This window comes from Spinacia oleracea, chromosome 1 (assembly GCF_020520425.1).
Source record: "Spinacia oleracea cultivar Varoflay chromosome 1, BTI_SOV_V1, whole genome shotgun sequence".
Lineage (NCBI taxonomy): Eukaryota > Viridiplantae > Streptophyta > Magnoliopsida > Caryophyllales > Amaranthaceae > Spinacia > Spinacia oleracea.
The window spans coordinates 129,294,513-129,320,343 of NC_079487.1; the positions used below are offsets into that span (position 1 = coordinate 129,294,513).

Consider the following 25,831-nt stretch of genomic DNA (forward strand, 5'->3'; position numbering starts at 1 on the left):
GAAAAGGGTTTCAAAAACGAGGTTCATTTGTGTGCACCTCTTGCGAGCAAACTTGGTTAATGTATTATGAAGGCATAATTGGGTGCACACCAACTGCTTGATAAAATGCCTCACTGAAGTCAAGTATGATTTCAGAAGGACAGATTTATTCTTGGACATCTTCGAATTTGGATGATCCAGTTACCATTTAAACGGCTGGTTGCACGAAAATATTGCTGATCACTGTGACTGTTGTGAGGGAATGAAGTTGTTATCATAACTATGGATGATCAAAGTCATATTGTACATTGTACTGAAAGGACAGTAGAGTAATACGGAGTACTACGGTACCAAGTAAGAAGCTTAATTTACATATAAGATCATGTTGGAAGTGCATGAACCAAGAAGCATCCCCTGGTTGCTGGTTATCACTGTCATAAGACCTTCAGTTACCTGCAATGACTGGTGTTGCTATAGCATGTAGAGGAATCTTCCGATGGGCCGTGAGCCCAACGCATTCAGTCATATCTAATGTCTCACCATCTACTCCACCGGGCAACATCCAGTCGAACTTATGCATGAGGTTTGCTAATACAAGCTCGTTAATAGCAATGGCGAATGTGATTCCTGGGCAGATCCTTCTTCCTGATCCGAACGGAATCAATTGCAAGTCGTGGCCTCTGAAATCTGTTGGAGAGTTCAAAAACCTTTCTGGGTTGAACTTTTCAGGTTCATCCCAAGAAGCAGGATCTCTGTGGATTGCCCAAGCATTGGTTATTACTGTTAAACCTGCTGGAATGTCATAGCCATTTACTTTGGTTTCTCGTAATGATTGTCTGGGAACCAGCAAGGGAATCGGAGGATGTAGACGAAGGGTCTCCTTGATCACTGTTTTCAAGTACTTCATCTGCTCCAAGTCGTCTTCATTTACATATAATTTTTCTCCGGTAATTTCTCTGACTTCTCTTTGCAGTTCACTCATAAATAAGGGATGCCTTAATAACTCTGTCATTGCCCATTCTAGCACTGTGTATGTTGTATCAGTCCCACCAGAAAATATATCCTGTATGAATCAATAACATCATATTAAGGGAAAATCACTGAGGGTAATTGGTTTGTTTTGGCAAATGATGAAATGTTTGTTCTTGTACAAATCAGTTTAAAATTCTCATAGTCTACAGCTATAATCTATATGCAAAATTTGGTTTAACAGTTGTTATGAACATGTATGCACATGTAGACATGTAGTGACTGGTTGAGCGCTTATAATGTGTGGTTTCAGTGTCATTCATCCAAGATGTTGCATTGGTTTCATTTTTGGGCTTACATAGCCGTTTATAGCAACCATGTAGATAAATTTCATAGCACATCAACAGCTAGAAAATTGATTGGAGGAGAATGCAGCCTCAAAAATGCTTAGATAGGCTATTGAAACCAACTACTCCCTGTTATTAATTTCCTTTGGAAGCATGTGATTTGGTTGTTCAAACCATGTGCGAACACTGTAGTACTGAACAAGGGCAATACTGACCATGATAAACTCTTGATATTTGTAGTTAAGGATAGGTTTACTACAAATCACTCTCATATCGCCCGCACATGGGGAAATTTCCATTACTACCAGATGAACTGGGTGCACCGTTGGTCATCATGGATCCTGGGACCAGAATACTACTATCCTGAAGCGGACTTGGGTGTTTATTTAAGAATGTGGACATTTCAATTCTAGGAGAATAAATTATGAAGATAGAGAAGAAAAATTTAGCCTGAGAGGAAATAAGCATAAGGATGTAGGCAGGTTAGTAAAACAAAGAACTAAATGTTACCAGTATGAGAGCTTTGATGCTGTCTCTGTCAATTGCAAACCCAGCTGCCTTTTCCTTCTGAACATCAAGCAAAACATCAACAAAGTCCTTGCTTATCTCATCATTTTCGCTCTCTCCGTCACTCATGTTGCCCGCTTGTCCATCCTGGTGCTCTTTAACAACCTGTTCAAGAAAGTGATCAAATTCTTTTGCAACTTTCTCCACCTTAGCATCTGAACCATCAAGCCAATTAGTCCAAGCCAAACACGGAATAAAATCTCCAACTCTAAAACTTCCTATCAATTCTAGAAACTCCTTCAAAAGCTTCTTAAAGTTAATGTCTGATCCTTCATTAGCACTATATTTCCTTCCAAAAGCCACCCTGCATATCACATCATTTGTTAAAGTCATAAACATCTCACTTAAATTCACGGCTGAAGATGATGATTTCTCAATCTTCTTCACTAGAAGAGTCATCTCTTCTTCCCTGACACTTCGAAAACACCGCACCCTTGTGTTACTTAAGAGCTGAAGCACACAAATGCTCTTCATCTGCCTCCAATACTCGCCATACGGAGCTGCTGCCACGTCCTTACCATTGTAGAGAAGCTTGTTGCCAGTCTTTGATGTTGGCCTATTGCAAAAGGTTAAATCTTGGGTTTTCATGATCTCTCGAGCTGCTTTGGCAGAGGAGACAATGAGGACTGGTGCTTTCCCTAGATTAATCAGCATGAGCTCCCCATACCTTTCAGATAGTGATTGGAGAGAGCGGTGAGGGTAAGTTCCTAGCTGATGAAGGTTACCTATAATTGGAAGCCTTGGTGGAGAAGGAAGTGAACTTTTGCAGGGAGAAGATTTTTTGTGTAGCCATTTGTAAAGAAAGAATAAGAACAGGATGAGTGGGAATATTGTGAAGGACTGCAACCAGATTAACTTCAACAGTTCAGTTCTGGGCAGCATCCTTCTGTGTGCAGATTGTGATTAATTCTGTTTCTGTATGTTTCTGGTTAGGTGAGGGGGAGGGGAGGGGTTGGTGTGCTCTTTGTTAGTCTTTTTTTTTAACATAAATGGGCACTGATTGTCCAAAAAAAGTTTGTATGATATGTTATTTAATTGCCTTATTTTTATGTCACACAATTTATGAGTGCACATGGGACCATGGAAGCAATTTTGTTTGTTAATCTTTTGTACGGATGTACATATGAGTGGAGACTTGAGATTGGATCAAACTCTACAGTGTTTAAAAAACTGTGAAATAGGATTATTGGAGATTTATGTTTTATTATGCATAATTAGAAAAATACGAAATTTCCCTTAGGTTTTTTTTTTTTGGTGGGTGGGGGGGGGGGGGGGGGGGGGGGAAGGAGGGGGCATAAGTGGGGTTGGATCATTTGGTTCGATCTTGGGTGTTTTTACTACAAAACTATCCCTTTTTAAGCTAGGAACCACATAATCTCTTTAGATATGCCGGGATAGGATGATACGTAATGTAAAATTTAAAAACAGTTCTCTAATATCTGTAGATCATTTTCAATTGCTTAAGATATGGTGGTGGTAGTTCAAAAGCTCTTGCGTGCACTCGGTGACGTGTACAATAAAAATTTTAACCAGTTTTTGGTGACTTTTTATATTAGGAAAGCAAGAGGAAAGGAATGGGAAAATGAGAAACTAAATGCATAAAATTTGTAGAAATTGATTGACTTGTTCCTTGCATACAACTCCAATTTGTAATAGATTTTTGTGCTGTTTGCTGCCCATGTATTTGGTGCTCACAACTCAGAGTAATTATATGCAGAGCCTTCAGTTAGCTGCAGCTGCACTACGAACTTTTGCAACACAAAAAAGTGGAGTACCTCTGTGCATATTGATCCCAAAGTTCTCACTCATGTCCAAGGTCTCACCTTCTGCTCCACGGGGCAACGTCCAATCAAACTTATGCATGAGATTTGCTAATAAAAGCTGACTGCTTGCCATTGCAAAAGAAATTCCTGGGCACATCCTTCTACCAGCTCCAAAAGGAATGAACTGGAGGTCGTGCCCTCTGAAATCTGTTGGAGAATTTAAGAACCTTTCTGGATTGAACTTTTCAGGTTCATCCCAAGAAGCGGGATCTCTGTGGATTGCCCAACCGTTTATAATAACTCCTGTTCTTGCAGGAATGTTATAGCCATATATGTTGGTATCTTTGGTTGATTGTCGGGGTATCAGCAGAGGAACTGGAAGATGTAGCCGTAGAGTCTCCTTGATTACAGCTTTCAAGTACTTCATACGCTCCAAGTCTTCTTCGTTTACAGCTGCTTCTGCTACGGTAATATCTCTCACTTCTTTTTGCAGTTCTTTCATAATTTTAGGGTGCCTTAATAGTTCTGTCATCGCCCATTCTAATAAGGTGGAAGTTGTATCAGTTCCAGCAGAAAACATATCCTGTGTTGGACAATTACTTCATATAGTTAGATAAGGTAGTAAGAATGTAAGATACTAAGATAATCATATGTTCGTTAAGCAGAATTAGCACTCTAAACTCTACAAACTACAATTGGCCTACATTAGCATTGGTGTTTGGTATAAACTCTCTCTTTACAATTAGTCCACCAATACTACAGTCACAATCTCTTTTAAAAAAAAATAGACAAACAGAGATATTCATATGACCTGGTTCTATCTCTGTTTGTCCTGTGGTTTCGACTTTTGTCATAGATGAGTATCAGGGGTCTTTTTCTGTAATGTCCACACCATAAACCCATTTTTTTCAAGACCCAAGAGTCAAAACAATCCCAAAACTCGTGTGAGTGAATAGCAGAATTTGAAAGACCCTCCCCTCCTCCTTGGTTGCCAATTCACTGATAGCTTTGATTAATTATTAAGACAACTGATGAGCGTAAATTAGTATATGAAGTTGGCACTTCTGCCGGACTCGCACTATGCTCATCCAATACTTGGCTCCTTGAGAAATTGAGCATGTAATATCAGAAAAATTATGCTGTTAGAGTGATGTAAACCATATCAGTTGAAATCAAATAGTGAACACCTAGAATAACATGTACATATACAAGTTTTTATATTACAGTAATACAGTTCTGTTTTACTTAGATGTTACGAGAGAAAGCTTATTAGATATATAAAAAATGAATTTTAACATTTAGCAGTTTGTGAACTATCGAGTAAATCACACACTTACCAGTATGAGGGCTTTTATGCTGTCTCTGTCTATGGGAAAGTGAGGTGTTTGATCCTTCTGAACTTCAAGTAAAACATCCACAAAGTCCTTCACTTTTTCTTCACTGTCACACTCTTCATTCTTTCTGCAACCATCTAAGCGATCCTGGTGTTCTTTAACTACCTTTTCGAGAAATCGATCAAACTCTTTAGCAATCTTATCAACTTTTGCATCCCATCCATTCAGTCGATCAATCCAAGCTAACCATGGTATAAAATCTCCAACATTAAATTCAGCTAGTACCCTGTTAAACTCTTTCATGACCTCACTGAAGTTTATACCATCTTCTGTCCCAATATACTTCCTTCCAAAGGCAACCCTGCATATCGTATCATTCGTGAACTCGATAAACATCTCGCTTAAATTCACTGGGGATGATTCTGCTCTTCTGATTTTCTCAATCAGAGCATCTGTTTCTTCTTCCCTTACACTGCGAAAAGACCGAACTCTTTTGTTGCTTAAGAGGTGAAGTACACATATACTCTTCAGCTGCCTCCAATACTCTCCATAAGGTGCTCCCACAAGATCCTTGTAATTGTACAGAAGCCTCTCACCTTTCTTTGACATTGGCCTGTTGGCAAATATTATGTCATGAGTTACCATGATCTCACGGGCTGCTCGTGCAGAGGAGACGACGATTGTTGGCACACTGCCGAGTTGAATCATCATGAGATCTCCATATTTTTCAGACATCAATCTGAGAGAGCGGTGAGGGTGAGTGCCAAGCTGGTGTATATTGCCTAGAATTGGTAGCTTTGGTGGAGAAGGAGGCAAGTTTTTTCTTGAATTTGTTTGTAATTGAATCCATTTGTAGAAGAAGAACAAGAAGAGGATGAATGGTAGAAGTGTCAATGGTTGGAAGAAGATGAACCTCAGTTGTTTCTCCAGCAACTGCAGAATACTGGGAATCATCTGTAAGATTTTGCTGTAGTCTCTGATAACTGGTGAAATTTTGGGGCTCTGTTGCCCAAGGTAGAACTTAAGAGGAGTATGTGTCCATGTGTCATGATAAGCCCATAATTTATGATTTATACTTTTATAGGAACTATGTCGCAGTTTTTATTTTTTATTTACCATAATTGAAGGTTCAGACTTCAGAGTGATATCTAGCAGCAGCTTTTCGGTAAGACCGCCTTACAAGCGCGTGTAGGAAAGACCGGGGTGGAAAACCACGCGCGCGTGAACTCACGCGCGGTATAAATATTTTTTTTCTCTCTCCTCTCATTTTCTGCAAACGCCTCTCTAAACTCTTTGGCTCTCAGTCTCTCTCCTCCAAAGCTCTCTCCCTCTCTCTCCACCAGAACTCGACCACGCCGCCGACTCGTCGTCACGGTCACATCCTTGCCGCCGCTTCCGTCGTCTCCTTCACCTTCTCACTGCCGTTGCAAGATGTGCGACTCTCCTGTAGATCGAAGAGATGATGTGCCATGAAACACGGTGAGCTCCGATGACATTTTTATAGGCGGCAAGGAGGAGATTTTGCTCCTCCACCATGATCTCCTCCCTTTTCCTGAGTTGTGGCGTCATTTGCTTGTTGGAATTTCCGCCGCCAGATTTCGTTCGTGTTCTTCATGCCGTGAGATCTACTTGTTTGACGCCAAAAATTGTGGTGGGTTGTTCGTGTTGTTGTTGTGGGTTGTTGGGATTTGAGAAGGAATTCATTTCAAAATTTTGCTTCGTCATTGTCATTACTCATTAGTGCAATTTCTCTTTTTTTTTTTTTTTTTTTTTTAAAGTATGGACTATGGAGTAGCATTTCTCTCCATTTTTTAGTTAAAATTTAATTAATCTCAGTACTTAACTAATTAATCTTAATACTTAACTAATTATTCTTACTGATTAACTAATTGGATTCAGTACTTGACTAATTGATTTCAATATTGTACTAAGTAGTTTAATTATTTAACTAATTGGTTTTATTGTTTAACTAATTTAATTTCATGCTTAACTAATTGAATTTAATTTCAAGCTTAACAATCAAATAAAGAAAGTTCATCAATCGTGCACATTACATTACTTAACTAATTCCTTCTATTGCTTAACTAATTGGTTACATTGTTTAACTAATTAGTTACATTGCTTTAACTAATTCCTTCTATTACTTAACTAATTGGTTGCATTGCTTAACTAACTAATTTCATTGTTTAACTAATTGGTTTCATTACTTAACTAGTTGGTTCTAGTGCTTAACTAATTAGTTCCATTGTTTAACTAATTGATTTCATTGTTTAACTAACTGATTTCATTGTTTAACTAATTGGTTCCATTGATTAACTTATTGGTTTAATAGTTTAACTAATTGTTTTATTGCTTAACTAATTAAATTCTAGGCTTAACATATACTTTCTTTATAACTGTAAATTTATTGGTTTCATTGATTAACTAATTTATTCCATTGCTTAACTAATTAGTTCCATTGATTAACTAATTGGTTCCATTGCTTAACTAGTTGGTTCCATTCTTTAAGTAATTGGTTCAATTCCTTAACTAATTGGTTCCATTGATTAACTAATTGATTGCATTACTTAACTAATTAGTTTCATTACTGAACTAATTGGTTGTATCGCTTAACTAATTAGTTCCAATGATCAACTAATTGGTCACGGTGCTTAACTAATTAGTTCCAATGTTTAACTAATTGGTCATAGTGTTTAACTAATTGGTTGTATCGCTTAACTAATTAGTTCCAATGTTTAACTAATTGGTTGTATCGCTTTACTAATTAGTTCCAATGATCAACTAATTTGTCACGGTGCTTAACTAATTAGTTCCAATGTTTAACTAATTGGTCATAGTGTTTAACTAATTGATTTCGTTGTTTAACTAATTAGTTCTAGTACTTAACTAATTGGTTATATTGCTTAACTAATTGAATTTCAAATTAACTAAAACAAAATTATTTTAATTACAACAAAAATTTTCATAACTAAAACGAAACTATTCTTAACTATAACAATTGTAACTTAAATAAAACAAAATTATTCTTAACTAAAACAAAACTATTCTTAACTAAACTCAAAAAATCGTAACTAGTACTCAAAAAATCTTAACTAATACTCGAGAAATAATAACTACACCTTAGAAATTTAATCTTAACTAATACAAATTTAATCTTAACTAAAAAGCATTTATTCATAACTAAAAAAAAAAACAAAGTTATTCATAACTAGGAAGCCCAACACCAAAATACAAATTATAAAAATTGAGATAAATACAAAAAAATAACTAAACAATTTTATTTCTTAACTAAAATGGATTTTTTCTCAACTTAAAACAAAATTAAACATAGCTTACACGAAATTAACTAAAATTATTACATAAATCATTAACTAAATCTGGAGATGAACGAACGAAGAGGCTACCAAGCTGCCATTCTGAACTTCACCTCTGTCAAGACATCTAAAGACATCCAACAAAGCATCAGCAACACTACTACATGTCTACATCACTGATTGTATAGTGTATCCAACAACAACATCATCATAACCTACCAACAACATCAACAACAACATCATCACCACCTACCAACAACAACAACATAATCTTTCAAATATCAAACTTATTTCTGCAATTTGTTCAAACATTCGAACACCACCAACAACACCGCACAACCAACAGCAAGTCACATCCGCCACCGCCGCAAGACCAACAAAATGGAGCTGGTTTGCACACTGTTTTTTCAGAAAGAGGAGGAACTCAGGCTTGCCGCTGCGAGATAACATCACATACATCAAAAATCAATCAAATTCTATCGACATTCCAAAACACAAACTTAAAAGTAAAAAACCTAACTAAATGAAGAATTACCTCAACAAGCCACCATCAACAAGAGCGAGTTGAATCGAACGACGACGGAGACGACGATTGACATGGTTGAGGAAATTATTTTCCGTGTCGCACCACGAGTCGATCTCCTTCCTCTATCACCACTGCTCGCTACCTACCAACCGAACACCACAAATCCAATAAGCTTAAAGTTTCAAAAAAATTAAAATAAAAAACCTAAAAGCAATAAACACCTGAAGTTTCCGGCAGTTTGATTACGGCGGTGGCGGCTTCGAGTATCCTGAACTTCAAAACAATCGTCTCCGCTTCGGATTTGTCGACGAAAACCACCGTACCTGCGGCCGCTTTGACGTTAAACGACGATAATCCGACACGAGGCGCGGTGGAGGACCGACAATTAAGCCTGACGCCGCCGAAAGATCGGCAGTTCCACCATCGCCACCGATCCTTTAGTTACGGAGGAGAGAGGAGCAATTCTTCTTTTAGGAGAGAGAGAGGGGCAGAGAATTTAGGAGAGAGAAAGAAACGAATTAGGTTTTGGAAAATGAAATGAAAATAAATCATAAATATTATATATATTTTTATTTTTGATGCTGACGTTAGCATTTCACCTGGCAGCTTGTGTGGCAGTTGATGTGCCATCAAGGCGGTCTTTCCTGTAAGACCGTCTTTTACAAAAGTTTGTAGATATCTATTGTGGTGACCCAGTTGAGATATTTGACAATGACATTGCAAGTTTGCAACTGTTTTCTCCCCTAGTGGACCTTATCTTGTGATTAACGTACCAAGAAGGATAAATGGAAAAAATGTTTTGTTCTCCATGTCTAGGGGGTTAGTCTTTCTGCCCTTTTTAATTACAAGTATACCCTTAATGACTAAACTAGGTACTCCGTATCACTCACGTTTGTCACTTTCACGCATGTCAATACACAACTTTGATTATCATTATCTTTAATTCTCTTCAAGTTAAAATTATAAAAAGTTAATATTTTGAAAATACACATTAAGATGAATCTAACGAGATCCCACGTGACTATGTTTATCTTACCTATAAATCACTAATAATGGTCAAAGTAGAATATGTGAATAGAGTAAAAACCACAAACGTTGCGAGTATTAAAATTGGAGGAAGTATTAAGTACGGATTTTTATGAAATGCTCTGAGGTTTAACTTTATTCACCAAATACCCTCGTAATTTCAGGTATTCACCATATACCCATGAGGTTTCATTTTCTTGCACGACTTAAGGGTATTTGGTGAATAAAGTAAAATCTCGAAGACATTTCATAAAAAATTTATAGCGGAAAAGTAAAAGGAGTTGACGGAAAATGGTCATTAAGGGTATAATGCGCACGTTTACAAAACCTCAGGGGTATATGGTGAATACCCGAAATTACGATGGTATTTAGTAAATAAAGTCAAACATCAGGGGTAATTCATGAAAAATCCGTATTAATGAGCCTTAAGTACATCCACATGGTCTTAAATGAGGGCCACATCATGTACAATCGACGTTGTATTTTCATAATACATCAATAACTACGTAATATGCGATCAACAACTAGCATTATATAAATAACATCTATTAACACACAGTGTGCAAATATAAATATCCGGTCAATCACTTGCAAATAAATAATATTGCATTTTTGTAATACATCAGCAATCATAGAAAAGCACATAGCTAGTATTGTACAATAAACTTCAATTACTGTGTAATGTACAATCAACGACTAGACTTCAATTACTAAATATGAGTAGTAAAAAACTACAAATACACAATCAACAAATAAGATTATAATTACCTACAATTTTCAAGCAAAATATTCTCAAAATTGCATTTAGTTGAAATGTTTTCAAATCAATGAGATTAACACGGAATATCTCCATTTTTCCGGAAAAAAAAATATACACTCCAATGTGAGTTTTATTAGGGGATTAATTTTGTATGGACCAGGTCCACAACAATAATATTGTGGACCCCAAAGCCAACTAGCACTAATTGAGTCATTTCACATACATAATAACCTTTTTTTTTTTGAAGGGACATACATAATAACCTTTATCATTCACAAAGTTACCATAATAAATTAGACACTAATTTTTTTAGATATAATATTAAATTTTCGAATCAAAATAACCCTATGTTTTTTTATAAAGAGAATCGTAACTTAAAATTATATTATTCAAGCACAATATATATACTAACGACACCAATTTAAATAGTATAGAATCTATTTGACTAAGATCTCTTATATGGGTCGCACTAACAACACTAACTTGATAAGAGTACACCTAAAATCGATCATCTTTCACTTTTTTATCCACTCTTCTCATTAATGATTTTCGAATTTTTTTTATTTTGAGCACTACAAATTATGATCACAAATTTTACTTTTATCTATGTCAATTTTTTTTTTTTTTTTACTTTTATCAATTTTAAATAAAGAAAAGGTAATTTGAGAATTATCATAGTGAGCAATGGGCCAACCATGAATATAATGACAAATTGACAATCCACCCATACACCCATTAAAAGCCCAAAGAAGCAAAAGTGGACTGTAAATCTACTAACCCTAACCCAATCCTATTTTATTAAGTTCGCTGTTTTTTTCTTCTTCGTTTTCTCTGCACGCCGTCGACTCCCCAACCATGGTAATTTCTCTCTCCTCCTCTCTCTTCATTTGGAATCTGTGGAATGTCAAATGACTGGTACTTTGTTTTTGATTTGATGTGGGGGGTTTTGTATTATCATGTTCATGCCGATTGTGAGCTTAATTTTTGGCTTTGGGGTTGAAATCGAAGATTTCTAGGGTTTATGCAATTAAATTTTGGAATCTGTGGATTTGGGTCAATTTTTAGGGGTTGTTTTCTACATGTTTGAGATTCATGATTATGGAGTCTTTTCTTTAAGATTTGTTTATAATATATTGATACTATACGATGTTATGTTATTGGCATGATAATATCATTGTCACGCCGTATTAATTATGGGTGTGTAGATTGACAAAATGTTCTAGGGTTTATGCTCGGACAATGTTTTTTAGGTTGAAATAAGCCCTTGATTGAACTGAACTGAATAGCGAGAGAGTTGCAATTTTTGCATTGTTTATTTTTTTGTTATTGATGCCATTTGTTTGTTGTACAATTTTGGGTGAGCTGAGTTGAGTTAGTAATGCTCATTATAGTTCTGTAAATTTTTTCTGTTCGCCACTTTTAAATTTGAATGTTGTTGATGCATACAGGCCAAGAGAACCAAGAAGGTCGGTATTGTCGGGAAATACGGTGAGTTCTGCTGTGATCATGTTGTGTTTGATGTCATATTGCATAACATAATGCCATTTGATTGGAATAGAGTCTTTGACATCAGTGAGGGAAACAAGAAATCATATCTGGCATTCTTGATATTATGCATTTGATATATTTTTGTCTAGAACTGCTTCATATTTATAATGAGAAGTTAGTTCAAGACTTTTCCTGTTTGATTAATTTTGAATTAGGAGTGAGTTATTACTTTTGTTATCACAATTAATTAATATCATTGTGTTGTTTAGGTACCCGATATGGTGCCAGTCTGCGTAAGCAGATTAAGAAGATGGAGGTGAGTCAACACAGCAAGTACTTTTGTGAGTTCTGCGGAAAGGTAAAGCTCCATTCTTTAATCAATATCTATCTATGGTCTGATCAACTTAATTTTTTATGTCTGATTGTAAAAACACTATGATGCAGTACGCCGTGAAGAGACAGGCTGTTGGTATCTGGGGATGCAAGGATTGTGGGAAGGTCAAGGCTGGTGGTGCTTACACTTTGAAGTAGGGGATCTCTTCATAAATTTATGCTAATTGTACATAATAATTTCATTGTTTTTATTTCTTTACTTATTTGTTTTCTATGTTTGAACAGCACCGCCAGTGCAGTGACAGTGAGAAGTACAATCAGGAGGCTCAGGGAGCAGACTGAGAGTTAGATCTCTCACTAGTGCTTATCTTTTGAAAACAATTAGAGGAATAGAGAGTTTGTGTTTGTTACTTCTGAATTCTGTTGGTTCTCCCTTTACTTTGTTATTCTGAGGAATCCTAATTTCAGTAGATATTTGAGTTTCAACACTTCGAAAGCAATTGTTCTGCCGATTTTCGCTGATCTTTTGTAAAGGAGATTTAATCCGGGATTGGGTTGTGGATTGGTTGATGAGTTTGGGATAGCCCTGTGTTTTTGTTCTTGTTGGTGCTTCATATGAATTATGCATTTATGTTTTGCTTGAAATTTGGCATTAAAAAATGGAGACCGAGTTATAGCCCTAGTGTTTCATACATGTTTAGCACTTTGCAGTTGGCACAGTGAGCTAGATTAGAGGCTGTATTGCCTCATTGTCTGTGTACCCTGCATTGGCTGCATTTTCATAGAAAACAAGTTAGTACTTGCAATAACTTTTATGTTAGTGGGGATTGCATCAGTTGCTAACATACTGCATGCTAGTGAGAGCTGATTCTGTCAGATTTGCGAGCGTGTGGCTATGTTTTGTTATGGTGTTTGGTTCACAAGTTAGAGGTGATGTGTCTGCAGTTCTATACTTCTATGGAAATGGAAGTATTAGGGTATGAACGGTGAAGTTTCCAAAAAGCATCATTTAATGGAGCTTTAATAAGTTAAATAAAACCTTACCCTAAACCTTGACTAGTTATCAAGCTCTTTAACTGAAGTACTGCATTAACATTAACTCAATGCCTCTGATGAGGATTCCATGTGAGGCAGAAGGAGGAATTCACCCCTATTATTGATCTGAAAAGGAACGTTATTTGCTGTTTCCTCTAAACTGTTGATCTGAAAAGGAACGTTGTTGCTGTTTCCTGTAGACTGTTGATCTGAAATGGAGCGTTATATGCCGTTTCACATGTAATAATGAGCACAAGCAATTAGTTGGGTCATTTTATTTTACCAGTGATGATCATAAGCCAATGTAAACTTTACTTATTTTGAAATGTATTTATTTTACTTATTCATTTATTTTAAATTTTACTTATTTTTTTTTATTATCTGTTACAATATTTCTTCTATAATATATATACATTTTGCTCTTGTCTTACTTTCATGAATTCCAGCTTCTCTTCCTTCCGTTTTTCTTTTTACTTCCTGCACCTTTCTGGTTTGATTGGTGACTGGTTTGATTGGTTACAATGACGATTTACTACGACGATTCATGTTAGCCGACCCCAAATCATTTTGGGACTAAGGCCTTGTTGTTGTTGTTGATCATAAGCCAATGTAACTTTGTAAGTGGATTGTTCAACTGCTTTGGAAATGGACTTGTATAGTTCCCTTATTCCCTTTATAAATCTGCTAAACAATAGCAGTTGCTGTTAGCATGCCTTGAATCTTACCAGAAAACCTCGCAAATGCAGGCTTTTGTCTTCCATTACACCATTTGTCGATCGACCTTAATGGTAGTTTATGTTATCAACCGCTACCTCCTCGAACACATCAGATTGTTTTATACTCAAAAGATTTAAGTCAATTTCACGTGTCCTCAATTCCTCATCATCCATGAAAAATTAAACATTTACCTTGAATACGTTTATGGTGCACCCAGATAGACCGTGCATCCATCACATTGTTAATATAATGAAGTAGTAATGTAGTATAAAAGATACGGAGTAGTCCGTTTAAAGAGAGGTTCGCCTATGGGGTTGAAAAGCGAAAACTTGATTAGTCAAGGTTTGTAGACTTGGTAGTTGGTATCACATTTATACTTATACGGACCCTAGGCCGGTAGGGTTGGCCACTTCGATACGTCATACGGGCTCGTACATGTTAATGTGAGTATACGTGCCAATGCCAACTTGTATTATGCACAAGCAAATATTGCATACGGCCATACGGGACGAGATTTGATCTACTATCTCAACCTCGCTTGACATCAACGTTGATTATCGCACTAGCAAAGATCCAAAGTGGCCGGAATACTTCAGTGAGTAAGATTGGAGAAATCAAACATAGCAATTGAATTGTGTAAATCAGTGTCTGGTTACTTTAGGCTTCTTGGTTTTGAAAGCTTAAGCATTTAATGGTAAAGAGGGGAGGGGAAGGAAAGCTCAAGATTCAAGCATTATCTCAAATTCTCAATCTTCTTTGGAGTCTGGATAATTGCAGGTAACATGGAAGATTGATTGCAGAAAAGGGTTTCAAAAACGAGGATGGTTTGTGTGCTTATCTTGAGCAAACTTTGTTAATGTATTATGGAAGGTTAATTGGGTGCACACCAACTGCTTGATAAAATGACTCACTGAAGTCAAGTACGATTTCAGAAGGTATACTCTTGTAAATGGGCAACGCAACAGATTTTGACCTTAAATTTCTTTAGCTAGAGGACAGATATATACTTGACATACTCGGATTCAGATAATCCTTGACCAGTTACAACTTATATCAGCCGGTTGCTCGAAAATATTGCTGATCACTGTGACTGTTGTGAACTTGTGATGGAATGAATTTGATGTATAGCGTACTCTGATTTTGTTTGTGAAAAGGTGTTATCATTACTTTGGTTTGTGAAAAGATGTTATCATTACTATGGTCTATGGATGATCGAAGTCATATTGTACATTTAAGATCATGTTGGAAGTGCTGGTTATTACTGTTATTTTTTTGAAGTGAAGAACAAATAAGATCTTCGGTTACCTGCAATCACTGGTGTTGCTATAGCATGTAGAGGGATCTTCCGATGGGGGAGTGAGCCCAACGCATTCTGTCATATCTAAATGGTGGGAATCATCTCTTAATAATTTCTCTCACCTTTTCTTGCAGCTTTAATAACTTGTGAATGTTGTAGCAGGACTGTCATTGGCCATTCTAGTAAGGTGAAACTTGTTTCAGTCCCAGCAGTAAACATATCCTGCTTTGGAGAATTACTTCATCAAATCTGGCCAGGTACATAATAGAATCATCTCTACACTCTGTACTTGGTTTATATTTTAGCATTTGGATTTGTTCTCAGTAGTACTTCTCACTTCACATTTGTTATCTTACAAATCTGCAGTCAAAGTCTTGGTTAAATCTTCTTATATTTTCATTTTTTGCAACTTTAGAATTAAAGAAAAATGTTATCAGCTTGGTTAAGAAAAATTTACACAAACAGGAATTTGTTGTCCTACTTGTCTATATTATGAATAAAATCGATCATACAATTCACTTAATCAAAACATATTGGTTAATGATCTTAGTTATTGGACGGACGGAATATTTCTTTTATATTAGCATAAAAATGCAGTTAAAGATCAGTCAAGTTAGATCAAAAAATTTCAAATAAGACTAAAGCAAAGAAAAACTTGGAAAGTTTAGATTAAAACACCTTATTTCAGGCGAAGAGAACACATGCTTAGCGTGATATTCCAATTAGAAGCAGGTAGTTAGGTTTCAAAAGTTAAGGGATAGGAGAATAGATTAATTGGTTTGTATTAAAATTTAGGATTACATTTTTAGTTCCTTGAGTAGGGAGTTGGAATAGCCACAAGAGGATCTCTCTTGCGGATTGTAATACCCATATTCTCAACCACATTAAAATCCTTCCCTTGAGGTAACTTCCAATCAAACGCGTAAGCAAGTGTTGCTAGTACAAGCTCTGCACCCACTATGCCAAACGACATTCCTGGGCAGCCGCGTCTGCCTGCTCCAAACGGGATGAATTCAAAATCTTGCCCCTTGAAGTCTATTGAAGAATTCAAGAACCTCTCTGGACGAAACTCCTCTGCGTCTTCCCAAAAAGACGTGTCTCTTTGGATAGCCCAGGCATTGATAATGACTTGTGTACCAGCTGCAATGTCATAACCGTTGATTTTAACATCCTGAGATGATTCCCGAAACACCAAAAGAGGAAATGGTGGATGCAACCTCAGCGTCTCCTTGATGACTGCTTTTAGGTACTTCATGTTTTTCACATCATCCTCATCTACTCCTTGTTTTCCTCTGCTACTTACCCTCACTTCTTCTTGCAGTTCTTTCATAACTAGGGGATGCTTGAACAGCTCCACCATTGCCCATTCCAGCAGTGTGTAAGTTGTGTCTGTTCCAGCAGCAAGCATATCCTGCAGCACATCCGCATGTGAATTTCTTGTTTCATAATTTCAATGGCTCTTTGAACCCAAAAGATAATATATATAAAAGAAGAAGATGTACACTTAAACCAGGTGTTTGATAAGTAATCATGTAACTACATGTCTACAACGTCTACAAGTTGCTTCCTCTGTTAAGGTGCGTTCTATTGACCTGATTTTCACTTATACTAGTATGATTTTTATCTGAACTTATTTTAGTTATAAATTGTACTGATTAACCCCTATAAACCCTTGTTTGAACTTACAAACCCTTATCTTAACTTGCTAGTCCTGAAATAAGTAAACACTAGGTGAATACAACAAAGGTTTAGATAAACACAATTTCGAGATTTTACTTTGGCTGCTCCTAAAATATTTTTTGGAAGTAAAAAAATTCACTGTCAAAGTTCAATCAAAAGAGGCAAAAAACTACTAGTAAACTTTACCATTAGAATAGCTTTGATACTCTCTCTAGGAAGCACAGATGAATTCTCTCTCTGAAGTTCAAGTAAAGTATCCACAAAATCCTGCAATTTCTCTCCTTTATCAGCTTCATCAGTATTGTCTGTCTGTAAATTTAGTCGATCTACATGCTCTTGAACAATCTTTTCGATGAATTCATCAAGGACATTGGCAACTCTGTTTGCCTTACGATCAACACCACTCAGTCTATCAATCCAACCTAACCACGGCACGGAGTCCTGCATACAAAATGCTACAACCACTTCAGAAAAATCACTCAACAGCTCCCTAATATTTGCACAACCTTCCTCTCCAGTATACTTCCTCCCAAAGGCAACTCTACATATAACATCCTTTGTTAAACTTGCAATAATCTCACTCAAATTCACTTCTTCTGATGATTGTCTGAATCTCCTGATCTTATCCACCATTACTGCAGCTTCTTCCTCCCTCACTTCTCGAAAAGATCGGACTTTCTTGCTACTGAGAACATGCAGTACACAAATGCTCTTCATCTGCCTCCAATACTCGCCATAGCTAGCAAAGACCAAGTCCTTGCCATCATATAAAAATCTTCTGGCCACTTTTAAGTTTGGCCTGTTTGCAAAAACAACATCATGAGTCTTCATGATCTCCCTAGCTGTATCCGCTGACGACGCCACGATGGTTGGCTTGCTGCCGACGTGAAGCAACATGAGGTCTCCATATTGTTGTGACAAGGCTCGTAGGGAACGATGAGGCAACTTACCAAGCTGATGAAGGTTACCGAAAACCGGTAGCTTCCGTGGGGAGGGTGGCTGGTTTTTGTTGGTAGCAGGAGTTGCATATAGCCATTTGTAGAGGAAGAATAAGAAGCTAAAGATGAGGAATAAAGAGAGAGAATTTGAAGGGAGTTTTTCTAATAATTGTACAAGAGCCATAGCCTTATTACAAGTTTCTTTTTCTAAGCCTGAAATTATAGGGGCCAAATGACTCAAAAAGGAAGAATACTAGAACTCCTTTCTTAGTGGAAGACAAATAAAGGTTTTGCTCACATGGTAAGACTCTGAAATTAGAAGTCTATAATTTGAATTTTTCCAAGCGAAATGATTGGGGGCGTGAACCCCTTTACCTTATCTATTACTTCCAAGTTTCTCGCAGATTAAAATCTTAGAAGAAACAATGTGATTCATATTTTGAAAATATGTCGTATGTGAGCTTAATGAAAGAAAATAGGTCAAAGATTGGATTAATATTACCAAATATTTCTTTTAAATATAGAGAATATATGTTTTTATACAAAATTTTGGACTTGGTTTATGGGTTTTTGAAAGTTGAAGGTTTAGTTCAATCCTCGGTTTAAAATAAAAGCATTAAAGTCAAATTTCAGCAACAACTTACTTACTTGGCTTTGCAAAATCCAACCCAAGATATATGAAAATTGTGTCCAAAATCCATACTTGTACGCTACAACCTACAAGGTCAATTGATTGTTGCCTTACAGTCTTACACCAATATAATTGGGAAAATTATAAACTTTCCTCTCTGAAAATAGAACAACCCTTTTATACAGGAAATCCATCCCACCCTTAGTAAACAATGGCAAAAATCTTATTTTTCGTTCTGGGTTCGGGGCGGCACACCGGTAAATCTCTCAGCTTTTTCCACTGCTAAATTGGTATTGCAGATAAAATTTTCACCATTTATGAATTCTGGTTGTTGACAACTTGACAACCAATTATCAGTGTAAATTTATCATTATCTCCTAGATCATGTCTTATTGAGTTCAAAATCATGAATGTATGTTTTCCGTAATCTCCATCATTAGGATTGTATGCTGAATCCGATCGAAAAGTTTATTTCTGTAGCAGTTGATGTTCACATAATCACATATATGTAGTCAAGTCACACATTTACAAGTAAAACGTACTAATGATACTCCCTAGTTTCTTTTCGTTCTTCCTATCTGTAATCATTTTTTGTGAGACAAAAGAAAATAAGTAAAAGAGGAAGATCAAAAGGAGACGGAGGGAGTATTAGCTAATTGAATTCAAGTAAAAATAAGGAAATCATATTATGTACTACTTCATCCTTCCCAGTCTTATAGTTTTGTTTGACTAAAATTACGGGTTTTAAGAAAAGTGGAATATAATATATGAGAAATTGGAATATAGTACAGTAATGATTGAATTGTATGAGAAAATAGGATATATAGTACATGTAAAAGGGAGTATAGTACTTGTGGAAGTTAAATATAGTACATGAGGAGATTTTCACTGACTTTTTAACTATTATAGTACATGAAAAAGTGGAAAACTTAATAGTCAAAAATAGAAACATGAATATTTTTGGGACGACAGATTAGAAAACAGGACTATAAATTTGGGACGGATAAAGTATGTCTTTCCTAGTTTGAGTAGGGAGTTGGAATGGCCACAAGAGCATCTCGCTTGCGAATTGTAGTACCCATACTCTCAACCAGATTAAAATCCTTCCCTTGAGGTATCATCCAATCAAACTCGTAAGCAAGTGTTGCTAGTACCAGCTCTGCATCGACTATGCCAAACGATATACCCGGGCAGCCGCGTCTGCCAGCACCAAATGGAATAAACTCAAAGTCTTGCCCCTTAAAGTCTATTGAAGAGTTCAAGAACCTCTCAGGACGAAACTCCTCTGCGTCTTCCCAAGAAGTAGAGTCTCTTTGAATTGCCCACGCGTTGATAATGACTTGTGTTCCAGCAGCAATGTCGTAACCATTTATTTTAACGTCCTGAGATGATTCACGAAACAGTAACAGAGGAAGTGGTGGATGTAACCTCAGTGTCTCCTTGATGACTGCTTTTAAGTACTTCATGTTCTTCACATCATCCTCATTTATTCCTTGTTTTCCTCTGTTACTTACCCTTACCTCTTCTTGCAGTTCTTTCATAACTTGGGGATGTTGTAGCAGCTCCGCCATTGCCCATTCTAGCAGCGTGTAAGTTGTGTCTGTTCCAGCAGCAAGCATATCCTGCACCACATCAGATAAAAATTAACAAGGGATCAGGTATGTGAATCTCTTTGCACCAAAAACAGAATACTTGTATTTTTGTAGATGAACAATATGTACACAGTACACTTAAACCAGGTTTTTGATAAGTAATCATGTAACTACAACGTCTACAAGTTGCTTCTTTCGTTAGAAAAAAGTCAAAAACTGATTTTGACACACCTGTTTCGGATTGGAGCACAAAAAATTGTGCACTCACCGTAAGTGTGTCAAAATCAATTTTTGGTGTACCAAAATCATTTCACTTAAATCCCTTCTATTACTCGTACATGGTAGAGCATACAATACAAGTTTTATTTTGGCTGCCAAAGTTTCACAAACTATTTTTTCAAAGTAAAAAATTACGGTCAAAGTTCAAACCTATGTACTATGTAGTAGAAAATTGAAACCAAGGGACTGAGGGAGTACCTGAAAATATTGAGTTCATAATCAAACAAAAGAGGCAAAGAAGTAGAAACTTTACCATTAGAATGGCTTTGATACTTTCTCTAGGAAGCACAGATGAATTTTCTCTCTGAATTTCAAGCAAAATATCCACAAAATCCTGCAACTTCTCTTCTTTGTCAGCTTCATCAGTACTGTCTGTCTGTAAGTTTAGTCGTTCCACATGTTCTTGAACAATCTTTTCAATGAACCCATCAAGCGCGTTTGCAACTTTGTTTGCCTTGCGATCCACACCAGTCAGTCGATCAATCCAACCCAACCACGGCACAAAATCCTGCATACAAAATGCTCCAAGCGCTTCAGAAAAATCATTCAGCAATTCCCTAATATTTGCACAACCTTCCTCACCAGTATACTTCCTCCCAAAAGCAGCTCTACATATAACATCCTTTGTCAAACTTGCAATAATCTCACTCAAATTCACTTCTTCTGATGATTGTCTGAATCTCCTGATTTTATCCACCATTACTGCAGCTTCTTCCTCCCTCACTTGTCGAAAAGACCGGACTTTCTTGCTGCTCAAAACGTGCAGCACACAGATGCTCTTCATCTGCCTCCAATATTCTCCATAATTAGCAAAAGCCAAGTCCTTACAATCATATAAAATTCTCCTAGCCACTTTCAAATTTGGCCTATTTGCAAAGATAACATCATGAGTTTTCATGATCTCCCGAGCCATATCCGGTGATGACGCCACGAGTGTCGGCTTGCTGTCGATGTGAAGCAACATGAGGTCTCCATATTGCTGTGACAAGGTTAGTAGGGAACGATGAGGCAACTTACCAAGCTGATGAAGGTTACCGAAAACCGGTAGCTTTCGTGGGGAGGGTGGCTTGTTTTTGGTTGTAGCATTTGTTCTACAAAGCCATTTGTAAATGAAGATTAAGAAGCTTAAAAAAAGGAATAAGGAGAGAGAATTCAAAGCAAATTTCTCTAAGAATTGTTCATGATCCATAGCCATATTTACAAGTTCGTTTCTTTCTTTCAAAGTCTTTCCTTTTGTGCAATGATTATCAAATTATCATAATAATAATAGTATGATTTGGTCTAACATGTTAAACAATTGAAAGGTCTTATCTAGTTTTATTTTTTTATGATACACTCAATACAGTACGTATTGTCATATTAACATTTTTAAAAAAAAAAAAAATTAAGGGATGTCAAACATATAATGAGGCCTTGTTATTTTGGACTGAAAATGTCTGAACTGACATTATTGGAACTGAATTAAACCGAACTTAACTTTATTTAAATTAACTGAAATAACATAAATCATTGTACTTTTAAATTTTTTGTTAATAATATTATTATAAATAATAGTGATAAATATAAAATTACTAGATTTTAGCCCGTGCGATGCACGAATTCTATTAAATTGTTATATTTAAATAAAAATCCTATGTATGTACCACTTTTATATATTAGATTAGATTAGTTTTTTTATTTTGCATTAATTTCATTTTAGATTTTTTTTAATTATGAAAGTGTTTGTTTTTGGATGAAATTGTATCTGCGTAATATTAATAAATAATTAATAAAAAAATATCTACGTGGCACTCGACTTTTTTAATTCAAAATTAATTTTGAAATCTTATTTTTCATTGGTCGAAACCATTAGATTTTTCTACGTGGCGATCTAATATTGGATTAATGTTTGATTTTAAATTGAATTTTATTTATTTTATTTTAGATTATTGTTTGATTTTGGATGAACTTTATTTTAAATTTATTTTTTAATTATTAGAGTGTTAGATTTTAGATGGAGCTGTATATATTAGTAATTAATTAATTAATTAATTAAAATATCTATGTGACACCTAATTAATTATCTACGTGGAAATCGATTATTTTTTAATTATTAGAGTGTTTGATTTTCTATGGAGTTGTATATATTAATAATTAATTAAATAAAATATCTACGTGGCACTTGATTTTTTTAATTCAAAAAGAAATTAATTAATTAAAATATCTATGTGGCACCTAATTAATTATCTACGTGGAAATCGATTATTTTTTAATTATTAGAGTGTTTGATTTTCTATGGAGTTGTATATATTAATAATTTATTAATTAAAATATCTACGTGGCACCTAATTAATTATCTACGTGGCACTTGATTTTTTTAATTCAAAAAGAAATTAGAAATCTTATTTCTAATTGGCCGAAACCATTAGTAATCCTATGTGGCGCTCTAATCTTTCAGCAAATATGCCTCCTTTATATATGTATATTAGATTAGGAATGATATTTCAATAATAGAAAAATGTGAAAATTAATTAAAGTAGCTTAAACCAATATTAAAAATGCTAAGTTGTAGATTCGGATAACTGGATATGATCAGATATTTGTCATCGCGCGAATAGTAATTAACAAGTTAGATACGAAATATCATTTATCGGATATATGATGCACCACAGAAGTATTTTAGACCACTTCAATTATCGACTAATTGAGAAACACCGTTGAAATTATCGATGTACGTTTGGGGAGTTTGTTATAACGTATGCAAAGAAAGATTAAATTAACGTAATTAAAGAATGCAGAGATTTAACGTGGTTCACTAACAATGTGTTAGCTACGTTCACAGGCAGAGGGGAGGAAAGTTTTATTGATCTTGAGGAGTACAGAATACAACTAGGTTATGACCTAGAGAGTTTATATAGTACTCTCTAGACAGATGCGAAAAAGCCCACAATCCCCGTGTTGGGGCGTTGCAGTAAGGGGCTTGACCGACTCAAGGCATTATCTACAGAGTTAAAGAAAAGGTGGAAGGTGTTATATAATACGCCCAATGTCACACAAGCTTATATAAAGTCAATGATAGTTTGCACTTTTACACTTCATAAAATTCAATGATAATAATAAATAATAATAAAATTCAAAATAAATTAAATAATAATAATAATAAAATGATTATATTAATTGGATAGATTAATTAATATGAAAATGTTAATAACATAAACAAAGTTGAAATATAACATGTTATTTAATTTTAATCTCAATTGGAATTATTGAAAGTGAACCATGAAAATAAAGTCCAAAAGATCAGGGTCTGAATCACTTTTTCCCTTGACAACCCTAACCTAACCCGCTATGACCAACAATTTTACGGGTTCGGGTTAGGTATACGAGTCGAGTTGATTTTTAACTGGTCCATTTTAAACTCTAACCCCTGTTGCATTCAACTTATTTCAGAAAAAATTAGTTCTGATATGTTCAATAGCAAATATTTTTATAAAAATTAAGACAAAAATAAATAATTTCAAATATTTTTTTTGCCAGTAAGTTCCGATACGCTTATATATACTCATCTACTGATACCTGTATGGCCATATTGACTAGAGTTATCAAAAAATGAACCCCGATCCAAAAACCCGACAAGAACCGACCGAACCCGAATTTTTGGTAAAATAGGTAACCTGAAACACGACCTGTACCCGATCGAAAAAAGCGATAACCTGATTTTAACCCGATGTTGTATAACCCGAACCCGAACCCAACACTCGGCCGAAAGATGACAGATAACCGAATTGACCCGACCGAACAATGACCCAAACCCGATTCAGTATCCGACCCGACATTGACCTTAACCCGATTTACCATGTAACCTATTAGTGACTCGACTTGTGGAGTAAATATTTGACGCTTGAATATTTTGAGATGACCAAAATCAGTTATTGACTCTATCTTAACCTGTGTCCGAGAGTGAACCCAACGATAATTTTAACTGGCCAGAATCCGATTCGAACTTGAACCAAACCCGAGATTAACTGCTACAAACCCGACTATATAAGACCCAAACCCGAAATTGAACCCGACCAGAATATGACTCGACTCGAACCCGACTTGTGCCTGAATTGGGAAAAAACCTGACATGACCCTATTGAACCCGACCTACACCCGAGTGATAAAGTGACCTGACACGAGCCGACCTGATCATAACTTGAGACCCAAGATGACCCGATCCGATAACATGTTTTAACAGCTCTAGTATTGACTGGAGTATCTAAGAATCAAATGCACCATACCGAATCCAATTCCGTTTAAATATTCACCGCACGAACCGGGCCTCACAAAAATTCCATAATTAATTCCCGAATCCGATTCTAAACCCAATACCAAAAAACTTAAAACCCCTCCCCTATAAATCAAAACCCCACCTTTCTTCTCCTTCATCGTCTCACTACCAAGTCCCAAGTTTCCCATATTCACTTTCTCTTTCCCCACCAAAAAAAAACAACCCCAAATTGTCACAATGCAAATTTTCGTGAAAACCCTAACTGGGAAAACCATAACCCTAGAAGTGGAATCCTCCGATACAATCGACAACGTCAAAGCCAAGATCCAAGACAAAGAGGGAATCCCACCGGACCAGCAACGCCTGATCTTCGCCGGGAAGCAATTAGAGGATGGAAGAACACTCGCCGATTACAACATTCAGAAGGAATCGACCCTTCACTTGGTGCTCCGTCTTCGTGGTGGGACTATGATTAAGGTCAAAACCCTAACTGGGAAGGAAATCGAGATTGATATTGAACCAACTGATACTATTGATCGTATTAAGGAGCGCGTGGAGGAGAAAGAAGGTATACCACCTGTTCAACAGAGGTTGATTTATGCTGGGAAGCAGCTTGCCGATGATAAGACTGCTAAGGAATATAATATTGAAGGGGGTTCTGTTCTTCACCTTGTTCTTGCTCTTAGAGGAGGTGCTGCTTCTGCTTAAATTTATGATCTTTTATCGAATTTGAGAGACGATTCTGTGAAGGGTTTATTGGGGAAATATAAAAAATTATGTGAATTTTGAGTTTTAGGATTTTAGTTATGTGGATTGTTATTGTTGTGGTACTGTTGGAAATTCAACTGCTACGGACTAATTAATGGTTATTTTAGTTATCTTTTTTGTTTGTTTCCTCAATTTTGATACTTTGTCATGTTTTGTGATAGAATTGTGTTGTGGTTAAGTTGTCCGTATCATGGAGGCAAAAAAGAAAAAAAAAACCATGGCTAAACGGCCACCTC

General features: G+C 36.0%; 6 protein-coding genes and 1 long non-coding RNA gene across 7 annotated transcripts; 2 read left to right on the top strand and 5 right to left on the bottom strand.

Moving 5' to 3' along the window:
• Window positions 1–231: 231 nt before the first annotated feature.
• On the bottom strand, window positions 232–2,932 carry LOC110802334 (cytochrome P450 736A117). The gene is made up of 2 exons (XM_022007782.2): window positions 1,806–2,932; window positions 232–1,042 (listed from the first exon to the last, which is right to left on the bottom strand). The coding sequence occupies exons 1-2, from the start codon at window positions 2,742–2,744 to the stop codon at window positions 425–427; spliced, it is 1,557 nt and encodes a 518-aa protein (XP_021863474.1). The 5' UTR covers window positions 2,745–2,932; the 3' UTR covers window positions 232–424.
• A 266-nt stretch (window positions 2,933–3,198) lies between these two features.
• LOC110802344 (cytochrome P450 736A117) lies at window positions 3,199–5,989 on the bottom strand. Its single transcript, XM_022007800.2, has 2 exons — window positions 4,963–5,989; window positions 3,199–4,208 (listed from the first exon to the last, which is right to left on the bottom strand). The coding sequence occupies exons 1-2, from the start codon at window positions 5,911–5,913 to the stop codon at window positions 3,585–3,587; spliced, it is 1,575 nt and encodes a 524-aa protein (XP_021863492.1). The 5' UTR covers window positions 5,914–5,989; the 3' UTR covers window positions 3,199–3,584.
• A 582-nt stretch (window positions 5,990–6,571) lies between these two features.
• LOC110802385 (uncharacterized) lies at window positions 6,572–10,381 on the bottom strand. The gene is made up of 3 exons (XR_002537147.2): window positions 9,021–10,381; window positions 8,809–8,941; window positions 6,572–8,709 (listed from the first exon to the last, which is right to left on the bottom strand). It is a non-coding gene; the product is annotated as an uncharacterized lncRNA (long non-coding RNA).
• Window positions 10,382–11,328: 947 nt separating this feature from the next.
• Window positions 11,329–13,051, top strand: LOC110802376 (60S ribosomal protein L37a). The gene is made up of 5 exons (XM_022007828.2): window positions 11,329–11,443; window positions 12,034–12,073; window positions 12,343–12,431; window positions 12,518–12,600; window positions 12,692–13,051. The coding sequence occupies exons 1-5, from the start codon at window positions 11,441–11,443 to the stop codon at window positions 12,753–12,755; spliced, it is 279 nt and encodes a 92-aa protein (XP_021863520.1). The 5' UTR covers window positions 11,329–11,440; the 3' UTR covers window positions 12,756–13,051.
• A 3,043-nt stretch (window positions 13,052–16,094) lies between these two features.
• Window positions 16,095–18,424, bottom strand: LOC110802325 (cytochrome P450 71A22-like). The gene is made up of 2 exons (XM_022007774.2): window positions 17,322–18,424; window positions 16,095–16,866 (listed from the first exon to the last, which is right to left on the bottom strand). Exons 1-2 carry the CDS (start codon window positions 18,255–18,257, stop codon window positions 16,261–16,263), a joined length of 1,542 nt encoding a protein of 513 aa, XP_021863466.1. The 5' UTR covers window positions 18,258–18,424; the 3' UTR covers window positions 16,095–16,260.
• Window positions 18,425–19,511: 1,087 nt separating this feature from the next.
• Window positions 19,512–21,834, bottom strand: LOC110802324 (cytochrome P450 71A22-like). The gene is made up of 2 exons (XM_022007773.2): window positions 20,829–21,834; window positions 19,512–20,326 (listed from the first exon to the last, which is right to left on the bottom strand). Exons 1-2 carry the CDS (start codon window positions 21,768–21,770, stop codon window positions 19,724–19,726), a joined length of 1,545 nt encoding a protein of 514 aa, XP_021863465.2. The 5' UTR covers window positions 21,771–21,834; the 3' UTR covers window positions 19,512–19,723.
• A 3,119-nt stretch (window positions 21,835–24,953) lies between these two features.
• Window positions 24,954–25,705, top strand: LOC110802332 (ubiquitin-NEDD8-like protein RUB2). Its single transcript, XM_022007780.2, has one exon. It carries the CDS (start codon window positions 25,065–25,067, stop codon window positions 25,533–25,535), a length of 471 nt encoding a protein of 156 aa, XP_021863472.1. The 5' UTR covers window positions 24,954–25,064; the 3' UTR covers window positions 25,536–25,705.
• Window positions 25,706–25,831: the final 126 nt, after the last annotated feature.

Coding starts and splice junctions, on each gene's coding strand:
- LOC110802332 (XM_022007780.2), top strand. CDS start 25,065: ATGCAAATTTTCGTGAAAACCCTAACTGGGAAAACCATAACCCTAGAA.
- LOC110802376 (XM_022007828.2), top strand. Junction 12,074..12,342: donor CGGTATTGTCGGGAAATACG/GTGAGTTCTGCT, acceptor TGTGTTGTTTAG/GTACCCGATATGGTGCCAGT. Junction 12,432..12,517: donor TTTGTGAGTTCTGCGGAAAG/GTAAAGCTCCAT, acceptor ACTATGATGCAG/TACGCCGTGAAGAGACAGGC.
- LOC110802334 (XM_022007782.2), bottom strand. CDS start 2,744: ATGCTGCCCAGAACTGAACTGTTGAAGTTAATCTGGTTGCAGTCCTTC. Junction 1,043..1,805: donor GCATCAAAGCTCTCATACTG/GTAACATTTAGT, acceptor TGATTCATACAG/GATATATTTTCTGGTGGGAC.
- LOC110802344 (XM_022007800.2), bottom strand. CDS start 5,913: ATGATTCCCAGTATTCTGCAGTTGCTGGAGAAACAACTGAGGTTCATC. Junction 4,209..4,962: donor GCATAAAAGCCCTCATACTG/GTAAGTGTGTGA, acceptor TGTCCAACACAG/GATATGTTTTCTGCTGGAAC.
- LOC110802325 (XM_022007774.2), bottom strand. CDS start 18,257: ATGGCTCTTGTACAATTATTAGAAAAACTCCCTTCAAATTCTCTCTCT. Junction 16,867..17,321: donor GTATCAAAGCTATTCTAATG/GTAAAGTTTACT, acceptor GATGTGCTGCAG/GATATGCTTGCTGCTGGAAC.
- LOC110802324 (XM_022007773.2), bottom strand. CDS start 21,770: ATGGCTATGGATCATGAACAATTCTTAGAGAAATTTGCTTTGAATTCT. Junction 20,327..20,828: donor GTATCAAAGCCATTCTAATG/GTAAAGTTTCTA, acceptor GATGTGGTGCAG/GATATGCTTGCTGCTGGAAC.